The sequence below is a fragment of the Frieseomelitta varia genome, unplaced genomic scaffold, assembly GCF_011392965.1.
Source record: "Frieseomelitta varia isolate USP_RPSP 00005682 unplaced genomic scaffold, Fvar_1.2 scaffold_249, whole genome shotgun sequence".
Lineage (NCBI taxonomy): Eukaryota > Metazoa > Arthropoda > Insecta > Hymenoptera > Apidae > Frieseomelitta > Frieseomelitta varia.
Genome location: NW_025109978.1, coordinates 434,563 through 454,108, shown reverse-complemented (window position 1 = coordinate 454,108; position 19,546 = coordinate 434,563). Strand labels below are relative to the sequence as shown.

The 19,546-nt window shown below is 29.0% G+C and overlaps 5 protein-coding genes across 11 annotated transcripts in view; 3 read left to right on the top strand and 2 right to left on the bottom strand.

Moving 5' to 3' along the window:
* The window catches only part of LOC122528331 (RNA helicase aquarius), a 17,777-nt gene extending 10,765 nt beyond the window's left edge, over window positions 1-7,012 (top strand). Inside the window, exons 1-13 of one of the 2 annotated variants that reach the window (XM_043653344.1) lie at window positions 7-585; window positions 2,050-2,163; window positions 2,512-2,615; window positions 2,694-2,805; window positions 2,884-3,097; window positions 3,383-3,431; window positions 3,509-3,744; window positions 3,816-4,203; window positions 4,284-4,532; window positions 4,617-4,974; window positions 5,054-5,310; window positions 5,388-6,522; window positions 6,611-7,012. In XM_043653344.1, the coding sequence (XP_043509279.1) occupies window positions 2,059-2,163; window positions 2,512-2,615; window positions 2,694-2,805; window positions 2,884-3,097; window positions 3,383-3,431; window positions 3,509-3,744; window positions 3,816-4,203; window positions 4,284-4,532; window positions 4,617-4,974; window positions 5,054-5,310; window positions 5,388-6,522; window positions 6,611-6,844 (3,441 nt within the window). In that variant the 5' untranslated portion in view covers window positions 7-585; window positions 2,050-2,058 and the 3' untranslated portion in view covers window positions 6,845-7,012. Of the gene's footprint in view, window positions 1-6; window positions 586-2,049; window positions 2,164-2,511; window positions 2,616-2,693; window positions 2,806-2,883; window positions 3,098-3,382; window positions 3,432-3,508; window positions 3,745-3,815; window positions 4,204-4,283; window positions 4,533-4,616; window positions 4,975-5,053; window positions 5,311-5,387; window positions 6,523-6,610 lie in introns of those variants that run through there. The other variant, XM_043653343.1, reaches the window with a different exon arrangement.
* LOC122528336 lies at window positions 6,888-8,607 on the bottom strand. Its single transcript, XM_043653352.1, has 3 exons — window positions 8,440-8,607; window positions 8,136-8,359; window positions 6,888-7,827 (listed from the first exon to the last, which is right to left on the bottom strand). Exons 1-3 carry the CDS (start codon window positions 8,605-8,607, stop codon window positions 7,083-7,085), a joined length of 1,137 nt encoding a protein of 378 aa, XP_043509287.1. The 3' UTR covers window positions 6,888-7,082.
* LOC122528338 (protein C3orf33) lies at window positions 8,143-10,372 on the top strand. Of its 5 annotated transcripts, none has more exons than XM_043653360.1 (6): window positions 8,143-8,275; window positions 9,141-9,233; window positions 9,321-9,380; window positions 9,525-9,726; window positions 9,791-9,897; window positions 9,960-10,372. In XM_043653360.1, the coding sequence occupies exons 2-6, from the start codon at window positions 9,168-9,170 to the stop codon at window positions 10,209-10,211; spliced, it is 687 nt and encodes a 228-aa protein (XP_043509295.1). In that variant the 5' UTR covers window positions 8,143-8,275; window positions 9,141-9,167; the 3' UTR covers window positions 10,212-10,372. The 5 variants fall into 5 exon arrangements, with proteins under 5 accessions (XP_043509295.1, XP_043509294.1, XP_043509293.1 ...); XM_043653359.1 differs by lacking the exon at window positions 8,143-8,275 and adding an exon at window positions 8,326-8,430; XM_043653358.1 differs by lacking the exon at window positions 8,143-8,275 and adding an exon at window positions 8,555-8,670.
* A 24-nt stretch (window positions 10,373-10,396) lies between these two features.
* Window positions 10,397-19,466, bottom strand: LOC122528387 (metacaspase-2-like). The gene is made up of 11 exons (XM_043653446.1): window positions 19,308-19,466; window positions 18,375-18,707; window positions 18,176-18,306; window positions 17,852-18,101; window positions 17,679-17,794; window positions 15,272-17,555; window positions 13,438-13,463; window positions 13,253-13,364; window positions 12,969-13,174; window positions 12,446-12,731; window positions 10,397-12,377 (listed from the first exon to the last, which is right to left on the bottom strand). Exons 4-11 carry the CDS (start codon window positions 17,995-17,997, stop codon window positions 11,276-11,278), a joined length of 4,278 nt encoding a protein of 1,425 aa, XP_043509381.1. The 5' UTR covers window positions 17,998-18,101; window positions 18,176-18,306; window positions 18,375-18,707; window positions 19,308-19,466; the 3' UTR covers window positions 10,397-11,275.
* LOC122528343 lies at window positions 13,382-15,134 on the top strand. Of its 2 annotated transcripts, XM_043653366.1 has the most exons (4): window positions 13,382-13,614; window positions 14,429-14,542; window positions 14,623-14,741; window positions 14,882-15,134. In XM_043653366.1, exons 2-4 carry the CDS (start codon window positions 14,539-14,541, stop codon window positions 15,098-15,100), a joined length of 342 nt encoding a protein of 113 aa, XP_043509301.1. In that variant the 5' UTR covers window positions 13,382-13,614; window positions 14,429-14,538; the 3' UTR covers window positions 15,101-15,134. The 2 variants fall into 2 exon arrangements, with proteins under 2 accessions (XP_043509301.1, XP_043509300.1); XM_043653365.1 differs by lacking the exon at window positions 13,382-13,614 and having other exon boundaries at window positions 14,395-14,542.
* Window positions 19,467-19,546: the final 80 nt, after the last annotated feature.

Sequence of the window (19,546 nt, the reverse complement as noted above, 5' to 3'; positions counted from 1 at the left end):
TTTTGTTGAAAGATTAAAACGAAATCTTCAGATTAATCTTCGAAATCGATCGATCAAACTACACTCCGTTGTTTATATTTGTCCCAACATGTTAACTCCGTCGAATGATCAATGAATAAGTCAGTCGAATGCGTGTCTAATTTTGTCCCCGTTATCTTCTTTCTTAAACCTTTTAAAATGAAAATTATCAACAGGCGTCTGCTTCTCGTCGCTCGAATTCTATCTCAGAGCGCGATCTTCAAGTATCCTCGTATCGGCGATCGACGTAAAATACCAACTGGCCTCGGTTGATTTTTAACAAAGACGGAAGAAAGAACAGTCAACCTTCTGTGGACACTAGTTTATCCATTCACCTTTCCGAAAGAATCGACGAATAGAGCTTGCGAAACGAAGGAGTGACAGAGCAGACACGTTGACACACTTGCGTTGCGCGTAGAACTGAAACAATTGTGGATGAAGCGTTGATGAGCTACCCGGTCGGAGATAGCACGATGCTCTCCCACTTGTGGCACGAGGAGAGTGGGTTTCTCTGTCCAACAGATTCACCGATCCCCCTTGGTTTGGCTCCTTTTTACCATCCTTTCAGTTTTCAGGTTTCGTTGAATGATAAATAGCGTGTATAAATATTTATATTCACGAACTGCAGACGTCTGTGCAAGTTCGTATAGATTTGTTTCACTTGCTAATATTATTAAATATTATTATTATATAATATTACATTATATATTAATTATATTAATATTAAATAATATTATAATAACATATTGTAATTATATAATTATAATAATATTATTATAATGTTATTATAATTATATAATTATAATTTTATATATTGTAATTATGTAATTATAATAATATTATAATGTTATTATAATTATATAATTATAATTTTATATATTGTAATTATGTAATTATAATAATATTATAATGTTATTATAATTATATAATTATAATTTTATATATTGTAATTATATAATTATAATTATATTATAATGTTATTATAATTATATAATTTAAATTTTATATATTGTAATTATGTAATTATAATAATATTATAATGTTATTATAATTATAATTTTATATATTGTAATTATATAATTATAATTTTATACATTGTAATTATATAATTATAATTTTATATATTATAATTATATAATTATATAAATTAATACTATTAAAACAAATGTGCCTTGGATTTTATATTTTACGCGTTATATTTTTCAAATTCTCATGCATTTAAGTTTTCTGTAAAAACCCGATCGAGAGATAAAACTTGAATTTCCTTGAAATTTCGAAATAGATAGACAGGATATTTTCATCAAGGAGGATATAGTATTTCTCGCGAGTTAATTAATTATTTCAGAAAGTTGCAATATATAAATTTATGATAGAAAAGAGTAGAAATGAATTTTGAATTAAATGGTAAACTTGAATGAACTGTAACGCGAGAGATAAAATCTTGTAATAAACATCATTAACGTTATTATCGATTTTCATCCATAGTATTCGAAGTGTATTGTGCATAAATTTTCATGGGATCTTTCTAACAAAGACAGGGTTTCATTGGAGACGATTTTAACCTTGGACGATTCGCGTAGCCTTGAACAGTGGTACATTTAATCCATTTTGATACTCGGAATAATAATTGACTCTTGCAGACTCTGCCTCTGCGGCGTTTTTTTGCGTAACGAGGAAAACGATTAAACTATTTTGTTGTTTCATTGACCTCTTTCCGAGATCAACTTTGAATGAAAACATATAAAATGTACTTTGAGTGACACTTGTAAAATAATTATCGATAAAGAGAATAGAAAGCAAATTGAGAAGAGATAAATTGAATCGAATGAGCGGATCAGCGCTTGACGATATACGTACAATGAAATATAAAAAGTGATAAAGGTTAACAAATGACGTCTCGAAAGTCACTTGTGAACACTAATGGTGATGAAACAACATACCATTACAGATACATCTAGTTCTTACGTAGTTATTTGTCAAGAAAATTCCACTGATCATATTCGTTTTCTTTGTTTCTTTTTTCATTTACAGCTGTTGGAAATGTTGAAGTTTTACGCGAGATTCGAGATCAACGAAGAAAGCGGTGATCCTCTGACTGATCATGACATGACACAATTGCACTACACTAAGATCACCTCGCTTCAGGTATAAAATTTTCGTCAGCACGTACTCCGAACTTTGAAAAATTAAATTCTTTTGTTTTATTTGAAAAAAAAAACGAGTAGAGAAAATCTCAGGTTCAAAATAGAAAAAAAAAAAAAAAATAAGACGTTCTTGTCGTGAAGTAATAAAACAAAAAAAATGCCTATTGTTGATCGACATCACGGTAAATAATTGTTTCACTTTTCGAGTTTTAATGCACCATTGAAACGATTCTATCCGCATCGTTTGTCAAATCATCAACGTTGTCATTAGAATGGACCGTGTTCACGTGTTAAAAGCCAAAGGAGTACAACAGAATAAACCAACAAACAAAATTCGAACTCTGCACAGAAAGCAGTTTTTGCGAAGTTCCCGGACTTGCGAAGCTTCGCGTTGGCGAACGTGGCGAGCGTTGACACAAGAGAGGCTCTTTACAAGCATTTTGGTTTGCTCAGGTAATATTCTTGTAATTTGAATCTCATTTATTGTATACACGTGTCATTCTCATATTCCATTTCCACGTGAATTTTCAGTCAAGAGAAGCTAAGATCGATCGCAAGCTACCTGAGCTTGGTGCCATCGGAAGAACGCGAGAAAGACGAAAATTGGTACCGGTACGACATAGAATTTCTTCGAGAGCTTTTGGTAAGTTGAGTAAGGAGGAAAGTCAGTCGAGAAAGGAAAGAATAGAAGATTGTTAAAACAATTTGAAACAAATTTTAGATTTCGCGTCACGAGCGAAGAGCTTCTCAGTTAGAGGAGCTCAATGAAATGCCACTTTATCCGACAGAGGAGATCATCTGGAACGAGAGCATCGTGCCAACGGAATATTTTTCTGGAGAAGGTTGTCTAGCCTTGCCGAAATTGAATCTGCAGTTTCTTACGTTGCACGATTATTTATTGAGAAATTTCAATCTATTCCGGCTTGAATCAACTTGTACGTATAGAATTATAAATTTAATTAATCGGAGATAACATAAGGTGATTCATTGGCTAGTTGATACAAAACCAGCGTTGTCAATTACACAGCGTCAATGAATACTCTCATTTTCATTTTATGCATATATGCACACATAGTTTGACATAGAGCTAATATTGATTCGCGATGTCAGATCGTACACATACACTGACGCGGCGTTATCACTGTGACAGAATCTCATTTGAATCAACTGGCGAAGAATCACCCTGTGATATATGATACGGTAATATGAAATATTTGTAGATGAAATACGGCAAGATATCGAAGACGCTGTAAGCAGATTGAGCCCTTGGTAAGTGACTTTCTTTTAATAGATTGGATAGATACATTAAAAAGGATATTGATAATAATTTTGTGCACTCTATTTAGGCAAGCCGAAGACGGTGGTGTTTACTTTGGGGGTTGGGCTAGAATGGCTCAACCTATTACACAGTTTGCTGTAGTCGAAGTAGCAAAACCTAATATTGGCGAGAAAAGACCGTCCAGAGTACGTGCCGATGTTACGATAAATTTAAGCGTGCGTAAAGAGATCAAGTCCGAATGGGAAAATCTCCGAAAACACGATGTTTGTTTCCTCATTACAGTTAAACCACAAAATCCAATTGGTACGATTCTGTCAAACTTTGATTATTCTGTTGCATCTTTTGTGTAATTGACTCGGTAATTTAATATGCAGGTACTAAATACAGTCACAAATTACCTTTTGTACCACAAGTTGGACTAACAACTGTCCGAGGATGTGAAGTTGAAGGTATGTTAGATTCAAATGGTAGAGTAATCGAAGATGGTCCTGAACCACGACCGATTTTACCTGGAGATACTCGCACATATAGAGTTTGGCTAGATTGTAATCAATATAGAATCGATATGGACAATGCTAGCCATGGTGGTGAAGATGTGTATGAAAGTTTTAACATCATAATGAGACGCAAGCCCAAAGAGAACAACTTTAAAGCAGTTTTGGAAACAATAAGAGAGCTTATGAATACGGAATGCGTCGTACCCGATTGGCTTCATGATATAATTCTTGGATATGGTGATCCTGGAGCTGCTCGTTATTCCAGGTATCTATATCAGATGCAATTATTATTCGTGAAATATAAAAGCACTGTTAAAAGTTTCTAATATTTTAATTCTTTTGTAGAATGCCAAATGAAATTGGTACAATGGATTTCAATGACACGTTCCTCGATATAAATCATTTGAAAAGCAGCTTTCCTCAATACGAGATTAAAGTTTCTACTGATAATGAGTCGAAATTAGTGCGCCCTTTCCGTTTAACATTTGAAGATGTGCTTGCAAAACACAATGATGAACCAATAAAGAAAGTCATTAAAGTTGAACCTCACGTGCCACCCAGTAGAGGCCCTTATAAAGCTAATGAACCAAAAAAGTATGAGAAACTATTTTTTCGTATTTAATAATAAAGTAAAGTAAAAAATTATATACAATAATATTACGTATAATTTCATTGCAGAAATCAAATTCCTTTTACACCAACACAAGTCGAAGCCATTCGTGCAGGTATGCAACCAGGATTAACGCTTGTCGTAGGTCCACCTGGTACTGGCAAGACGGACGTTGCTGTACAAATTATATCAAATCTTTATCATAATTTTCCGAATCAAAGGACTCTTATAGTTACGCATTCTAATCAAGCGCTTAATCAACTTTTTGAGAAAATTATGGCGCTTGATATAGATGAAAGACATTTATTGCGTCTTGGTCATGGAGAAGAAGCACTAGAAACTGAGAAAGATTTTAGCAGATACGGTAGAGTTAATTACGTTCTCGCTAAACGTTTGGATCTTTTAATGGAAGTTCAAAGATTACAAGTTCGTAATTTACAAGTACTTATACGTTGCTCCTGATATTTGCTGCATGTATAAACTTATTCAAAATTATTGCTTCTAGGAATCCTTAAATGTAAAAGGTGATGTGGCATATACGTGTGAAACAGCAGGGCACTTTTTTATGTATCAAATACTAACAAGATGGGAACGCTTTGAAACCAGAATTAAGCAAAGACAAGGAACAGGAAATAATGTACCTCCTGCTTTTATTATAGACGAAGAATTTCCATTTCATAAATTCTTTGATAACGCGCCGAAACCATTGTTTAAACGGAATTCTTATGAAGAAGATCTTGAAATAGCATGTAGTTGTTTCCGGTAAATTTATACTAAATGAAAATTTTGCATAAGTAGTTATATCTATAACTGATTTTAATTAAACATTATTCTTACAGATATATAGAACGGATATTTGCTCAGTTAGAAGAGTTCAGAGCTTTCGAATTATTACGATCCGGCTTAGATAGATCAAAATATTTATTAGTCAAAGAAGCAAAAGTTATTGCTATGACTTGTACTCATGCTGCTCTTAAGAGACGAGAACTAGTAGATATGGGGTTCAAATACGACAACATTCTTATGGAAGAGTCTGCTCAAATTTTAGAAATTGAAACTTTCATACCATTGTTACTACAGAATCCTCAAGACGGATATAATAGATTGAAACGTTGGATAATGATAGGAGATCATCATCAGCTACCACCAGTTATTAAAAATATGGCCTTTCAAAAATACTCAAATATGGAACAATCTCTTTTTGCAAGATTTGTTCGATTGGGTGTTCCTACAGTTGACCTTGATGGCCAAGGCCGTGCAAGACCTAGTATCTGCAATCTGTATAATTGGCGTTACAAAAAATTGGGTAATCTTGTACACGTGGAGAACAGCCCAGAGTATTTAGTGGCAAATGCTGGATTTTTATATGACTTTCAACTTATCAACGTCGAAGATTTCAATGGAGTGGGTGAAAGTGAACCTAGTGCCTACTTTTATCAAAATCTCGCTGAAGCTGAATATTGCGTTGCTGTGTTTATGTATATGCGTCTTCTTGGTTATCCGGCCGACAAAATTAGTATATTAACAACTTATAATGGACAAAAGCACTTAATAAGAGATGTGATAAACATAAGATGTGCCAGCAATCCTTTGATAGGTCGACCAAATAAAGTAACGACAGTTGATAAATATCAGGGTCAACAAAACGATTATATATTATTGTCTCTTGTGAAAACTCGTGCTGTGGGTCACTTACGAGACGCGCGACGACTAGTAGTTGCTATGTCAAGAGCGCGTCTTGGCCTTTATGTTTTTGCTAGAGTGTCTCTTTTTAAAAACTGTTTCGAATTAACACCTGCATTTGCTCAGCTAATGCAACGACCTTTGAAACTACAGCTTCTCCCTCAAGAGCATTATCCTACTGAAAGACTCAACGATGCTATTCCCTCCACTTCACCAATGGAAATTGAAGATATGCCACATATGGCCAAATTTGTCTATGATTACTACATAGAAAAAGTTAGTGGTATGAAAGTAAGTTGAACATTTTTTGTTTTATATTTATTCAGGCCTTTTATAGATAAGTGAAGAGCAGCGAATAACATTTAATTACGAATTATAGGAATCACAAAAGGTGTGGCAGAAACCGGGTATGGTACAAACACCTAATAGTCCATCTTACAAAGTACCTGCCCATCCTGGAGCAGATGATGATACAGATGATGAAGAAATTAATCAAATAGATGTTGAACAAGAAAGTATCAAAGAAGAAGAAGAAGAAGACAAAGAACCAAAATTTGTGTTGATTAAAAATTTAGTTGAGGACCCAATTTCGGAAAACGAGGATGATCGTTAAGAATAAATCCTATAAATGAGCTTTGAGTAATAATAAACAAATATTTTTACTGAAAATAGGCTCTTTTTTTTATTAAAATTATATTTATTATACAATAAAATGAAATTGAATGTTATAGAAAGATTAGAAGATATTTGTATTCATTGTAAATAATATCATATTCCCATATCTTAGTCCATACTTATTTCAAAAATATTTTAGATAAATAGATCTATGCTTCGTTTTGTTAATATTTCTTTTACCTTAACACGTATTTTTCTGAATGTGATTTTTGATATTCGTTCAATAACTTTTTCGAATTTTCGTTAATTACTTCAACAGTTGACGGCACATAACTATCGTCAAATTTCATCGTCTTACTAGTAAAATCTGGATGATATTCTTCGATAGATGCTTTGATTCCCTTCGAATTCGGGATGTACTCTTCAGGATGATTTGCAATAGCTGCACCACTAGGTTCGTATGTTTCGTAAGATACTTTGGAGAAATTCACAGAATTTGGAACATATCGAACTACATCCGCTACATTCTTATTATTCGATACTGTGGGAGAATATTCATCCGAAAATCCTTGGGTTTGTTCCAATGTGCTCTTTCTACTTGGTATATAGTTCAAATTTGCGCATAACTTTTTCGTCACAGGTGCGTTTGGTACGTATTCCTCCAACATGTCATTTCCTAAGCTATCAGTTGCTAGGCATCTTTTAACTCTATCATTTTTCATATCAACCAATTCTATTGTTACTAAATCATCATTTCCTGATTTTTTGGGTAAAGCATTTTTTATGTCTTTTTTCTGACACGCATGATTAAAAGTGTTCTTAGCTGGTTTTTCTATTACTTGATTCAAAATTTCTTTTTTCTCTGTCGCTACCTTAGGCAATTCTGATTTTTCCAATCTCTTTTTTGCTGGAGACACATTTACCCTGATTGTGGGTAACGATGTGACATCTTTTATACTTTCTGATGGTTCAAATGTATATCTGTGATTTATAAAAAATATTTAAATAAATAACTAGCAATAATTATATATCATGACACAACCATTGATATACATATACATATTTTTTTAATTGTAGTGTAATAAAATAAAAGCAATATTTTCCATGTAATATTAAAAATTAATATAATATACTTAAATAATTGTTATAATAATTAAATAATTACAATAATTGATATACTTAAATAAATGCTTATCTTATAAATAAGTATATAAATACATATATAGTATAATTTAAGTAATTGAAATTAAACGTGAAGTCAAAATTAAATGTAAAACAATTTCGCTTACGTGACTTCCAATTGCCGAGTAGATTTCTTGCATTTGCATTTTTTAAAATTCTGGAGCGACCCTTCTGTTTGAACATTACGTGAAATTGCCTTCTCTAAAATTTTATATAGTGCCACCCAGTCCTCGACCTCGAGCCATTTGTTAGTTGAAACGTTTTTCTCTTTAATTTTTATTGTCTTCTCTTGAACAGTAACAACAACCGTAACTAAACAATTATTTGAAGCCTACGAACACAGCTTCTGTTTTACTTGTATAGATGCAAGATCATCTATTGACAGCTGTTAACAGCTGTTAAGTGAGATACCTTAATTACTTCCAAATATTGACCATCGCGAAACATTCTTGCAATATGTTGTAAATTATTAATGGTTCGATTTTTGTTTTCTTTTTTTCGTGGATTACTCGCTCTTGCTATTTCACAAGGTTTTTTGTTTTTAATTCGAGAAATTATTATCGATGATGTTTCTAACATCACCGCCAGTTACCTCAGCTCAGATATAATGTTAACGTAATACATCTACATCGGTACACGCATGTCAGTATATGTTGAAATACATGAGAGTAAAGAAATTCGTCTGAAAATAGAAGTATTTGGCTTGTAATTATTATTATTGTTGAATCCACAAACTTTTACATGATACATAAAATTACAAAAAACTAACATTTGTCTAAGATCAGAATCATTTATTTAAGATAGTTCTATAAAGAAGTAATGTCGCGCTTCATCGAAATTTAATTTTGAATTAAATCCGTATAAATTATTTACTGCATGTATATTAAATTAGTATAATGTAAATCATTAATAATATACTTTTCGTAAGAAATTAAATAAATATTTTTTTTATGTTAAGGTAACATTCGTGAAATAAAAAATTTTCATGTGTCGACAGTCGATATTTGAATTGAGGAATTTTCGTAAAAATAACCGATGATTAAATACCTCGTTAAACATACGTATACATATGTATATTCACAATAAAGTATTTTCGCATAAACGTGTTTCAGGTTGTTTGAAAACGAACGGGAGCAATAATGCCAGAGTCGACTATCTTAGAAAGTTATATCATTTTTAGTGAAACAAATTCTCAGATGGTCAAGGTATGTATGCTCTAACCTACATTTCCTTTATTGCAAATGTTGTTTTCATGTGTATAATATAATCGTATTTGTTGATATTTATTTCAGGCTTTGAGTTATGGAATTGCTAGTATAGGCTTGGCAATTGCACTCTATCGAGTCAAACCTGTATGTATAATAAATACTAATAATATATTATTTATTTCTATTTTACATTTTTTATTATTATGCTCATTTTATTTGATGTTGTTACATCAAATTTATTTGATGTTGTTACATAACGTTTTATATTTTTTACCATTGTATCTTTAGTTTGCTAAATTTAGAAAACCATCCAGTATACCATCAAATTTTTTACATAAGAAAGTTCAACTTAAAGGTACTGTGATGCGTATAGAACCTAGTTGTGATATACTTTTAATGGTTGATCACAAGCCATTAATACCTCTGCCTCGATTAAGTAGTTCAAAATACTTACCAATTAAAATAGCTGGTGTTGATGTAAGAGCTAATGGTAAATATGGATTAAACATCTATAGATATGTTACTTTAATAAAATAAAAAATATATATTTCTAGGTATAAGCTGGTTGCAAACTATTCTAAGTGGAAAAGAAATAACTTTCATACCTTTAGTTAAAGAGAAAGACTATGTAACTTGCTTAGTATCTATGAAGCAAAATAAGGTAAAAAATATTTGCTAAGTTCACTCATTTTTTCAGTTCAATTTGTACTTTAAATTATATAGGAATATATAAAAATTGGTGAGGAATTAACAAAAGTTGGTTTTGCTATGGTAACAAAAGATGTGCCATACGATAAAGACATCTTAAGTTATCATAAGCGTTTATTGAAAGCACAAAAATGGGCAGAAAGTAATAGAAATGGAGACTGGCATTTTATTAAAAATCCTACTCTATTGTGGAGAATACAACAGAATTTGAATAATAAATTGAAGTCAGTACTGCCTACATTTATAGTGCGGCAACTTAATATTTAATTACAATTTTTTAACTTTCTCTTAATTTTAAATCTTAATGTGAATAAAGCTAATATATGTTTTTGTAATATATTAAAAATATTTATTGTAGTAGTAAATAGACAGTAGTACTTAAAAATATGTATAATATGTACTTAAAAATTTTGAATTATTTCTGGAGAAGCAATTATGGAAATAAAAGACAATTTTAAAAAGGAGAAATTTATTTTTGTACCAATTGTACAACCTTTTACCAAATTCTATATAAAATTAAGAATATTGTTTCATATCATTATATTCAAAATTAATCTGTATGTGTAATACCCAGCCGAACTGTAAAATATATATCTGCAAACAATCTTATTTTCGTACACATATTGTGTATATTTGTACACACTAAGTAGAAAAATACATACAAAAATAGAAATTAAAAATTTAATGGAAGATGCACACATTCTATCTTTATAATCACAGAAAACAAATTTTGTGACAAATTCAATTAATTAAATTTTACAAACAAATGTGATCTCTAATATAAATTATTTTATTTATAGAACGATCACTTTAATAATCTTACTATACAGTTTTCTCTGGAATGTTAATTAATATTAAAAGAATATAAACATCTATAACAAAATGGATTTTCTTCTTTTTGGACCTCATCTTCATTATACAACTAAATAAAATTATAATTTATATACGTACATATGCATATATTAATGTATATGCATGTGTTTGTATTAAATATTATATCAATATATATATCGTAATATTGAATGTTTTACAAAAACAACACCATTCTCAATCTTATGTACAGATCCGAATCACTAATATTTTTTCTGGTTATATCAATATTAATGTATAATAAAATGAAAAAAATGCTTTTTAAATATCATATGTTCGAGAACATTGTTTAAAGAATATAAATAAGAACTAAATCCTATCAAAGTAAAACAATGAAATTCATACGAAATTTCATAAAGTCTAACAAATAAATCAATATGTTTGAAATATGTAGAACTTTAACATGGAATAAAGTAATATAGTGAATTTGGATTGACAACTTGTTCACACTGGTTTACTTTTTAGTCTTCATTTTCTTTTACAGGTTTAGATTTTATAGACTGAGTATCTTTCTTAACGGAATCGTCAGACTTTGTTTTTGGTCTTGCATCATTAATTTGTTTTGATGTTTCAGATTTAACCTGTGATTTAAATTTATCCTTCTTAATTTCCGTTGGATTATCTTTCTCAGTTTTCTTTAAATTATCTTTTTTAACTTCTTTTGTTGATGCTTTAGGTAATGATGTCGGTTTTGAAGTAGTAGTTGTACTGGTAGTGGTAGATTGTGATGTAGGCTTAGATGTTATTGTATCTGAGTTTACTTCTTGCTTTGTTTGTGCTTTGATAGTTGATTTTGAAGACGGTTTTGTAGTATCTTGTTTAATAGTTGATTTCATAGGTTTTGCTTCTACTTTAACATTTGGTGTTGCTGAAACTGTTAAAAGTGGTTCTTTCTGTTTTTGTTCCTTTTCAGCAGAAGATTTTGTATTAATTGTTAAATCTGGAAATGCTTGCTTTAATGAAATCCTCATAATATTATCATTCCAAGGAGAACCAAGCCATAAATATCCATTATTTATGTGAGCGCTAGAAATACTACTAACATCGCCATTTTCCGAATATAAAATATTCAAAATTTTTCCGGTTTTATCCAATCTAAGTATCAGTGAATCAGTTTTCAATATTAAATATTTTCCAACTTCAAACGAACCTATCGTATGTAAAACTCTTTCTGAATAATAATTTGGATAAATATCTTGCAATAATTTAAATGGACCTTCTATTGAATAAATTAGTCTTGATATCATCTTTCGTATGTATGGATGTGGTATAAAAGATAAAGGTAAAGTAGGATATTCAGAATCTACAGGAGAGAAAAGAGATGCTAAAAATCCTCCTTGTCCATCACTGTGTATATTATCACATAGACCAGGTAAACCTTCTATAAAGATTTCTTGTTGTCCAGCTTTTGGACCTTTCAGGTTATATTTTAGAATTTTTAAGTTAAGAGTGCTTCCTACAATTACAAAGCTTTCATCATCACTTAATAAGACACCATTTGGAAATCCTAAATTTTTTATTAACACTTCATTTTTTTTTGTTGCTGCATTGTATCTAATAAGCCTATAAAGAAATATTTACATGTAGAAACAAATATTGTACTTTAAATAAATTTACCTAGTTATATTTACCTTCCTGATGGATTAGCAAAGAATGAATACATTCCATCATGAAGATAAAAATCTGTAGATGAATCTGTCCAATAAATATCTCCATTCTTTGCAATATCCAATGAATTAAAGATTTTTGCAGTCTTTCCATCAATAGGTTCAGAACTATTGACTATATTTACATATTGTCGTGTGTTAACATTCACTTTAAAAATACCATAGTAAGCATCAGCTACAAACAATTCTCCATTATCATTAAACTTCAAACCCAAGGGTCTACCACATTTCTCTTCCTGCCACAAACCATCTGTAAATATCATTTTTGCTCAGCATTGTACAAATATTTTAGTAGTAACTTCATGGCAAATCTTCTTGTAAAAATATAATTTTATTGTTTGTATTATTAAACTACTAAATTTGTTACTTGCTTTGTATGTAAATACAATATATATATATACTAAAAATTCACTCAAAAAAGAAAGTAGTAACAATTTTTTTAATGTAAATAAAATGCAAGTATCTTGTAATAATTATTATGACATACCGCATTTTTGTCCAAATTTTACAATCGGTTTAATTCGATTTTCTTCAATTTTCACAACATAACCCCCACGTATGCCAGTGTATATTTCTCCGTTGAACGATGCAAAATCTTCTGGACCTTTAATCTCTCCTGAGAATAATATTTCAGGTTCTTGTAATCGAGTTTTCGTTTCGTATTTCAGTTGCACATCCGAAGGGAACTTTATGCTTTAAATAAACGTAATAAAAAATCACAGTTTATTTTATGTATTTGACAATTGCATTATTGTGAAATAAATGTCGTACCTATATTCGGAATATTCTGCTTCTGGAGGTAAACCCGGCAAAAAGGTAATGACAGCTAAGAAAAAACTAATATATATTATCACGGTACCAATAGACTTTATGTACCCCATTATTTAAACAATTGGCTGTGAACAACTTGAAAATATGATATACTACTCTCCAGTAACACCAGACTTTCTTCTAACGTTTCTTCATTGCAGTACCAGTTTTACTGAGAAAGAAGAATCACTATCTTTACGTAACTGTTTCTGCCACTGGCAGATAACGGCATTCGCAATTTTAATGGCGGTGTGTACTGCAAATTATGCATCTTTGGTAATGTCAGCAAAAGTAGGATCAAATAAATGCCACGCGTACGGAAGGTACTTAACAATTTCCGTTGATCACATGATTTTTTTCATCGCCAACTCAGCAACTTCTGATAATTATTATATCTTTTTTTATCAACTTATTAAGCGATTAACTTTAAATTTGAATATTTTGTTATACACTACGTCTTTGACTTTCAGCGCAATAAACTTTGAATTAATTACATATATTTATACATGATGTATTAATACTTTATATAACTTTTTTTATGTATATTAATATATATCTATATTACATTATGTATTTTTTATGTATATTAATATATTTATACAACATAATGTATTAATATCTTATGTAATTTTTTTTATGTATATTAAAAGAGCTACATATTCTCCGATTTTTTTTACACAGATAATTATATTCGTATCTCTTTATTATATTGGATAATAGCATGTTTATTATACTCATATCTTAATAGAAATGTTAATTTTATTCATATTTTAATGGAATGTTTGTAGTTAAAAAACTGCATTTTTCAAATATTATAATTTATTTAAAAGCATTCTATTGCTATTTATTAAAATTATCATACACATGTCCAAACATATATTAAGTAAATGCTTATTTAAATCGAATTTAAAAATAAAAAACTTAAAAATGAATGTAACACGAATACATGTAATTACATACATTTATCATTCGAAAAGTATTTTATGTATCAAAAGATAAATCAAGGATAATAAAATTAGCGTGTATAACAAAATTATAAATTACAAATTCATCGAATAAATCGAATTAATTTAAATTATTGTTTAAATTTTTTGGAACATAAACTTACGATTACTTACTACTTGATGGCGCTGGAAGTATTAATGCACACCAACACAAGTTCGCTTATTCTGAATCAATTTGAACGATGTTTTCCCTTTAAATTATTACAAAATAACATCATTTTAAATTGAAATACGTTATCAATAATGGGTAAGTGTAATAAGATTAATAAATACAATATAGGATAAAGTTAAAGCAAATAAAAATTATGCTCAACCTTTATTTTTTAGACGATATCGAGCAACAATGCGAAGACGCAGTTTTTGTATTATGCGATGCCCGAGAACGATATCCATTACGATGTGCCGATGAATTTCAAAAATCCATCAAATTGAAAAATGAGATAAATGTTAATAAATATTTGAATATCAATATATAAATTTATTCGCTATACTTATTTTTTCTGTTGCAAACATTGATTTAAGTTCTATATATCTGATTATTTAAAAAAAACATTATTGCAACGTTGAAATATATTTTCTTTTGCAGATGCTGAAGATATTTCAAAGATCAACTGTAATGAATGAATTACCGATTTTGGAGCAAACTGAACGTTTGAATCTTGAATTTAATGAAAATGAAATGTGTTTTGATCATTTAGATTCCAAGTTACAAAATATTATAAATAAATTGGATAATTTAAAAGCTGTTGTGGAACAAATTGAACGAGAAAAAACATGTTGGATCAATAAGTTATTAGAAAGTTGAACTTATATGATATTAATAAATTGTTCTAGATAGAGTGTCATATACATTTATTCATAATTCACATTGAATAAAATACATGTATAAAAAATTCTAAATACTGCTACTGAATCTATAAATAAAAAATTGCAGATGATATTTCTAATGTTAAGGATAAACTTTTTACTACTGAACTACGAACATTTATTTACATTTATACGCGTTACAACAACCTTGGCACCTCTTGTAATATCTTGAAAAAATTTAAGCATTTGTATATGCACTTCACCATTATTAGTATAATTCAATGATTTTCTTCTAGATCTTAAGTACTTTTGATTTGTTAAATTTTCTTTTTTCAAATATGAAAGGTTTTTATAAAATTCTTGTGTAATGTTCTTTAGTTTAGTCGAAGATAATACTGGTTTGTCGATACAATCATCTTGTTTTTGCAATTTTTCCTCTGTTAGTTTTATGACTTCTTGAGAACTCATATTACAACATTTCTCTTCTGTGTTTAATGTACTTTCATTACACGTTTTTTTATCATCTCTTAATGTTAATATATTATCTAAAATTTGATTTCCTAATTGTGCATTAGAAGCATTATTTTCATTTTGACACGCTTGTGTTTTGCAAACCTCAATATTATCTGTATTTATCTCATTTTTATCATTTAAGAGATTATGTTTTGTTGATAATTTATTTCTGAGTATTTTCTGTAGTGGCAAAGGCATTTCGTTTAGAGTAATAATTTGATTTGAAATAATTACTGGAACATTTGATTTATACTTGTTTGCACCATTAAATTTAGATTCACATATTGTATCTTTATGCAATTTTTGTGTTTCATCTATAAAGAACTTTGTAGATATTGAATTATGATTTGAACTTCTTGAGTATCTTTTAAAATGTAAACTGTTATTAAAATTAGGCTTAAGTTCATTCTTGCCTATTTCAAATTTTATTAAATTTTCATTATCAATATCATCCATTAATAAATCTTTGTTTGGCATAGATTTTAATTCATCTTTAAACTCAAAAGATAGTGTAGATGTTCCATTTTGTAATGCTTCTGGTACTATATCTTCGTCTTGGTCTTCTTCATCTTCATCGTCATCGCCTTTTTTTTCTTCTTCATACTTCAAATATTTATTTTTTATAACTTTTATACGCTTTCCACATTTATCATGTATGTCAGAATAGCGACGTTTATTTGTAATACTTAAGCTATTATTATTATTTGTATAACTAGTACTAGCTGAAATAGAATTATTAAAAGAGTATTTTAATCCAGATGTAAAGTTTTTTTCTTTAATTTCATTATTTCTTAAGGGATGTTTCACATTATTAAATAAGGATTTACTCATAGACTGATTTTCTAAAGTAGATTTTTGACTAATTACGTTCCGATGTTCACTTTTAAATTCGTTTCTTTTTGGTAATTTAATCATCGTTACTAAATTTTCTAAGCCAAGTAAACTAGAATTTCGCAAACACTTTTCACCTTCCTTTGTCTCAATTTTTTCTGAATTTTCTAATACTTCATCTACCTCCAATTTAGTTTTTTGTTCTATAACTGCTATAGCATCTTGACCCTGACGAATTGTGAACATTAAACCTTCCATTACTAAATCCGTAATATCAGAAGATCGTGGTACTTCTAACGTATTCTTTTTTTTCTTAGAACAAGGTGGATCTTCTATTTTGGTAATTTCTATATTATTTGTAGCATCTTTCTCATTTATTTCTTCTAATGTATTCTGCTTTGCATCTTCTATCTCTTTTTCTATCAAATACTGATATGGTAAATTGACAGAATCTGTATTAGCATCATCATTAATACTGTTATCATTTAACATTTTACTATTATTCGATATCGAATTATTTTTATCCTTTTCAATATTATATTTATTAATATCTATCCTGTCGTCTGATAATTGATGTCTAATACCTTGATTCTGTACACAGTTAATGCTTTGTTCCATTTTATCATTTAACTCTTTACTATGTTTAGGTGACATGTGTACTTTAAATGACATATTTGTATCTTTGCAAAATTTAAATTTATCTTCATTGTCATTTAATGATTGTTTCGCTGATTCTTTACTTAATGATAATTCTTTAAAATTCGTTTTCATATTTTTATTATTCAATTGAATACTTTTACTTTCATATTTTAAAATTTGTTCTTGCATATTATCACATTGTTTATTTGTCTTTGAATAATCAATTTTAGAAGAATGCAATAAACATTTTTCATTTTCTTGTTCAATTTTATTTTCAGATTTATGTGTGTTATTTGAATTTTCATTTCGATAGATTAGAGAATGATCTTGAGAAAATGTATTGTCTGAATTCTGTTTGGGATTAACCACTTTTATAGTTAATATAAATGCGTGAGAAAATGCTATAACTGATCGTTCTTTAAACTTCAACATTGCAAATATTTTATCTTGTCTAGTCCATGATGTATGATCTATAATAATAATAGTTAAGGAAGTTTCAATAATAAATACAAAATATTTAATATAATCAACAAGTTAAAAATTATATTTACAGTACATTAAGAAAAGGATTATTACTCATAGTGAGTACTTACGGAAAGTGACTACAAGATGATTTGTACCAAATTGTTGATTTTGGGGAGGTTGATCTTTTATAATTCTTCTAATAATTTTCATTAATTCTCTTCCAAAATTAAAATGCTTTATATTTCTGCAATATATTAGAAGTCTATTATCTTACTAATACTTTGCTATTAGTAATATTTACCTGCTTGTACGGTGATATCTAAAAATAAATTTATATATCTTGGTTTTATGACATAACCAGTATGAACCGGGTACTATTAAAGCTGGATTTTCTTCCTTTTGGGTCCAATCAATCCAGCTAGCTTTTCGTACATATATTCCAGGCATTTTCTTTCAGGTATTAGGTTTTGAAATAAAGGAACCAGTTTTATAGAATCTTTCCCATTAACTGAGTCTTTTATTATTATCGTAAGATAATATAATACTTTTTGCTGAAAACATATATTTATTTAAATAACATATTTTTAAAAGTTATTACACTATATTATGAATTTTCAATATTTACTCCTGTTATAACTTCATTAATAAATACATCTATCACTGTATCCCAAGGAATAAATTCACATAAACTAGGACCATAAAATATTCTTTGTCCTTCAGTATATATACCAACAAATTCTACTACTGTTAATGTAACTGTAAATAAAATGTAGAAATTAAAAAGAAAATTAAAAGCTTATAATAATTACAATTAGTTAACAAACCTTTATTTACAGAGGTGACAAAGCAGATAATTTGTAGTATTAATACTAATGTACATGAAATAAATGGTATGAAAATGTTAAATGCTTTCCATAAAACTGCTGTTGTAAATAGCAAAAGGAAAGTTATATTCACATTTAAATGTATGTTTTTATGTAAAACAAATTTCATAACATTCCTGGCCTTTGTACTTTTATCAATAAGCTTCAATTTACTTCCATTTATAGATCGGAAAACCAATTCAATTGAAGATACATCTTTAGGAAATATAGGTAACATTAATGAAAATTCTTAACTTTATTCTTAACACCAGAAACTTGATTGACGATCTTTTTCTATAAAAAAAAAAAGAATATTTAAGTTGCAACATTTTATAACAAACATTGTAATATATAAAAAATAACCTTACTAATGAAAAATTTTTTATAATAAGAATATAGCAATACAATTAGGTACACATGTTCATGTAATTAGTGAGAGAAATATAGAAATATAGAGAGAAAAATAGTATCTGATATTTATAAATAAAAATCACATAACAAAATAATATAACAAATAAATAATACAAATTTATTTGCACAAAGCTATATGTGAAAATGTTTCTGGACAGTTTGTGTGTATATGGTTAATTTAGATAATAAAAATTCAAATCTTTATTTCAATTAAGAAACGAGTCTTAAGTTGATGACCAAAACTGACGTTTCAAAACAAACTAAGAAGTCGATATGATATACAATGTAGACTTCGTTCTTACAAACACACATAAGACTAGTCTTACATTTTTACTTCAGAAAACAAAAAAATAAAACAGAAATATTGTGAACTGAATGTATAAATACAACCAGACGACACATACATAGTTAATAACAATTTATCTGACTGTTTGACTTAAGGACATACTCGTACACATTAAAAAACAGACTTGAGTAACTTACATTATCATATGTCCAACACTTCGCTGTAGAAATATTTATTTCCTTCGTGTCAGAAAGACGATTTATTATAAAGAACTTAGGAGGATATTTTTTTGATATTTAAATGACAAGCAATTTTCTTTGAGTGCATGCACATATGTAAGCACTTTCACATAAATGTTTCAGAGCATTTCAAACTAGCAGTAATATGAAAACACGTCCTAAGGCCGTGATTTCAGACACACGTACACTAAATATGA

Bases quoted from the DNA above. Each gene is read 5' to 3' on its own strand.
- LOC122528343 (XM_043653366.1), top strand. The intron at 14,742-14,881 runs GTTAATAAATAT...TTTCTTTTGCAG, and splicing joins AATTGAAAAATGAGATAAAT to ATGCTGAAGATATTTCAAAG.
- LOC122528338 (XM_043653360.1), top strand. From the start codon at position 9,168: ATGCCAGAGTCGACTATCTTAGAAAGTTATATCATTTTTAGTGAAACA. The intron at 9,234-9,320 runs GTATGTATGCTC...TATTTATTTCAG, and splicing joins CAAATTCTCAGATGGTCAAG to GCTTTGAGTTATGGAATTGC. The intron at 9,898-9,959 runs GTAAAAAATATT...TAAATTATATAG, and splicing joins TATCTATGAAGCAAAATAAG to GAATATATAAAAATTGGTGA.
- LOC122528387 (XM_043653446.1), bottom strand. From the start codon at position 17,997: ATGCCTGGAATATATGTACGAAAAGCTAGCTGGATTGATTGGACCCAA. The intron at 13,365-13,437 runs GTTAGAAGAAAG...CAATTGTTTAAA, and splicing joins TGGTACTGCAATGAAGAAAC to TAATGGGGTACATAAAGTCT. The intron at 12,732-12,968 runs GTATGTCATAAT...TGATATTTACAG, and splicing joins AAAATTTGGACAAAAATGCG to ATGGTTTGTGGCAGGAAGAG.
- LOC122528336 (XM_043653352.1), bottom strand. From the start codon at position 8,607: ATGTTAGAAACATCATCGATAATAATTTCTCGAATTAAAAACAAAAAA. The intron at 8,360-8,439 runs GTATCTCACTTA...CTGTGTTCGTAG, and splicing joins AATATTTGGAAGTAATTAAG to GCTTCAAATAATTGTTTAGT. The intron at 7,828-8,135 runs GTAAGCGAAATT...TATAAATCACAG, and splicing joins ACTCGGCAATTGGAAGTCAC to ATATACATTTGAACCATCAG.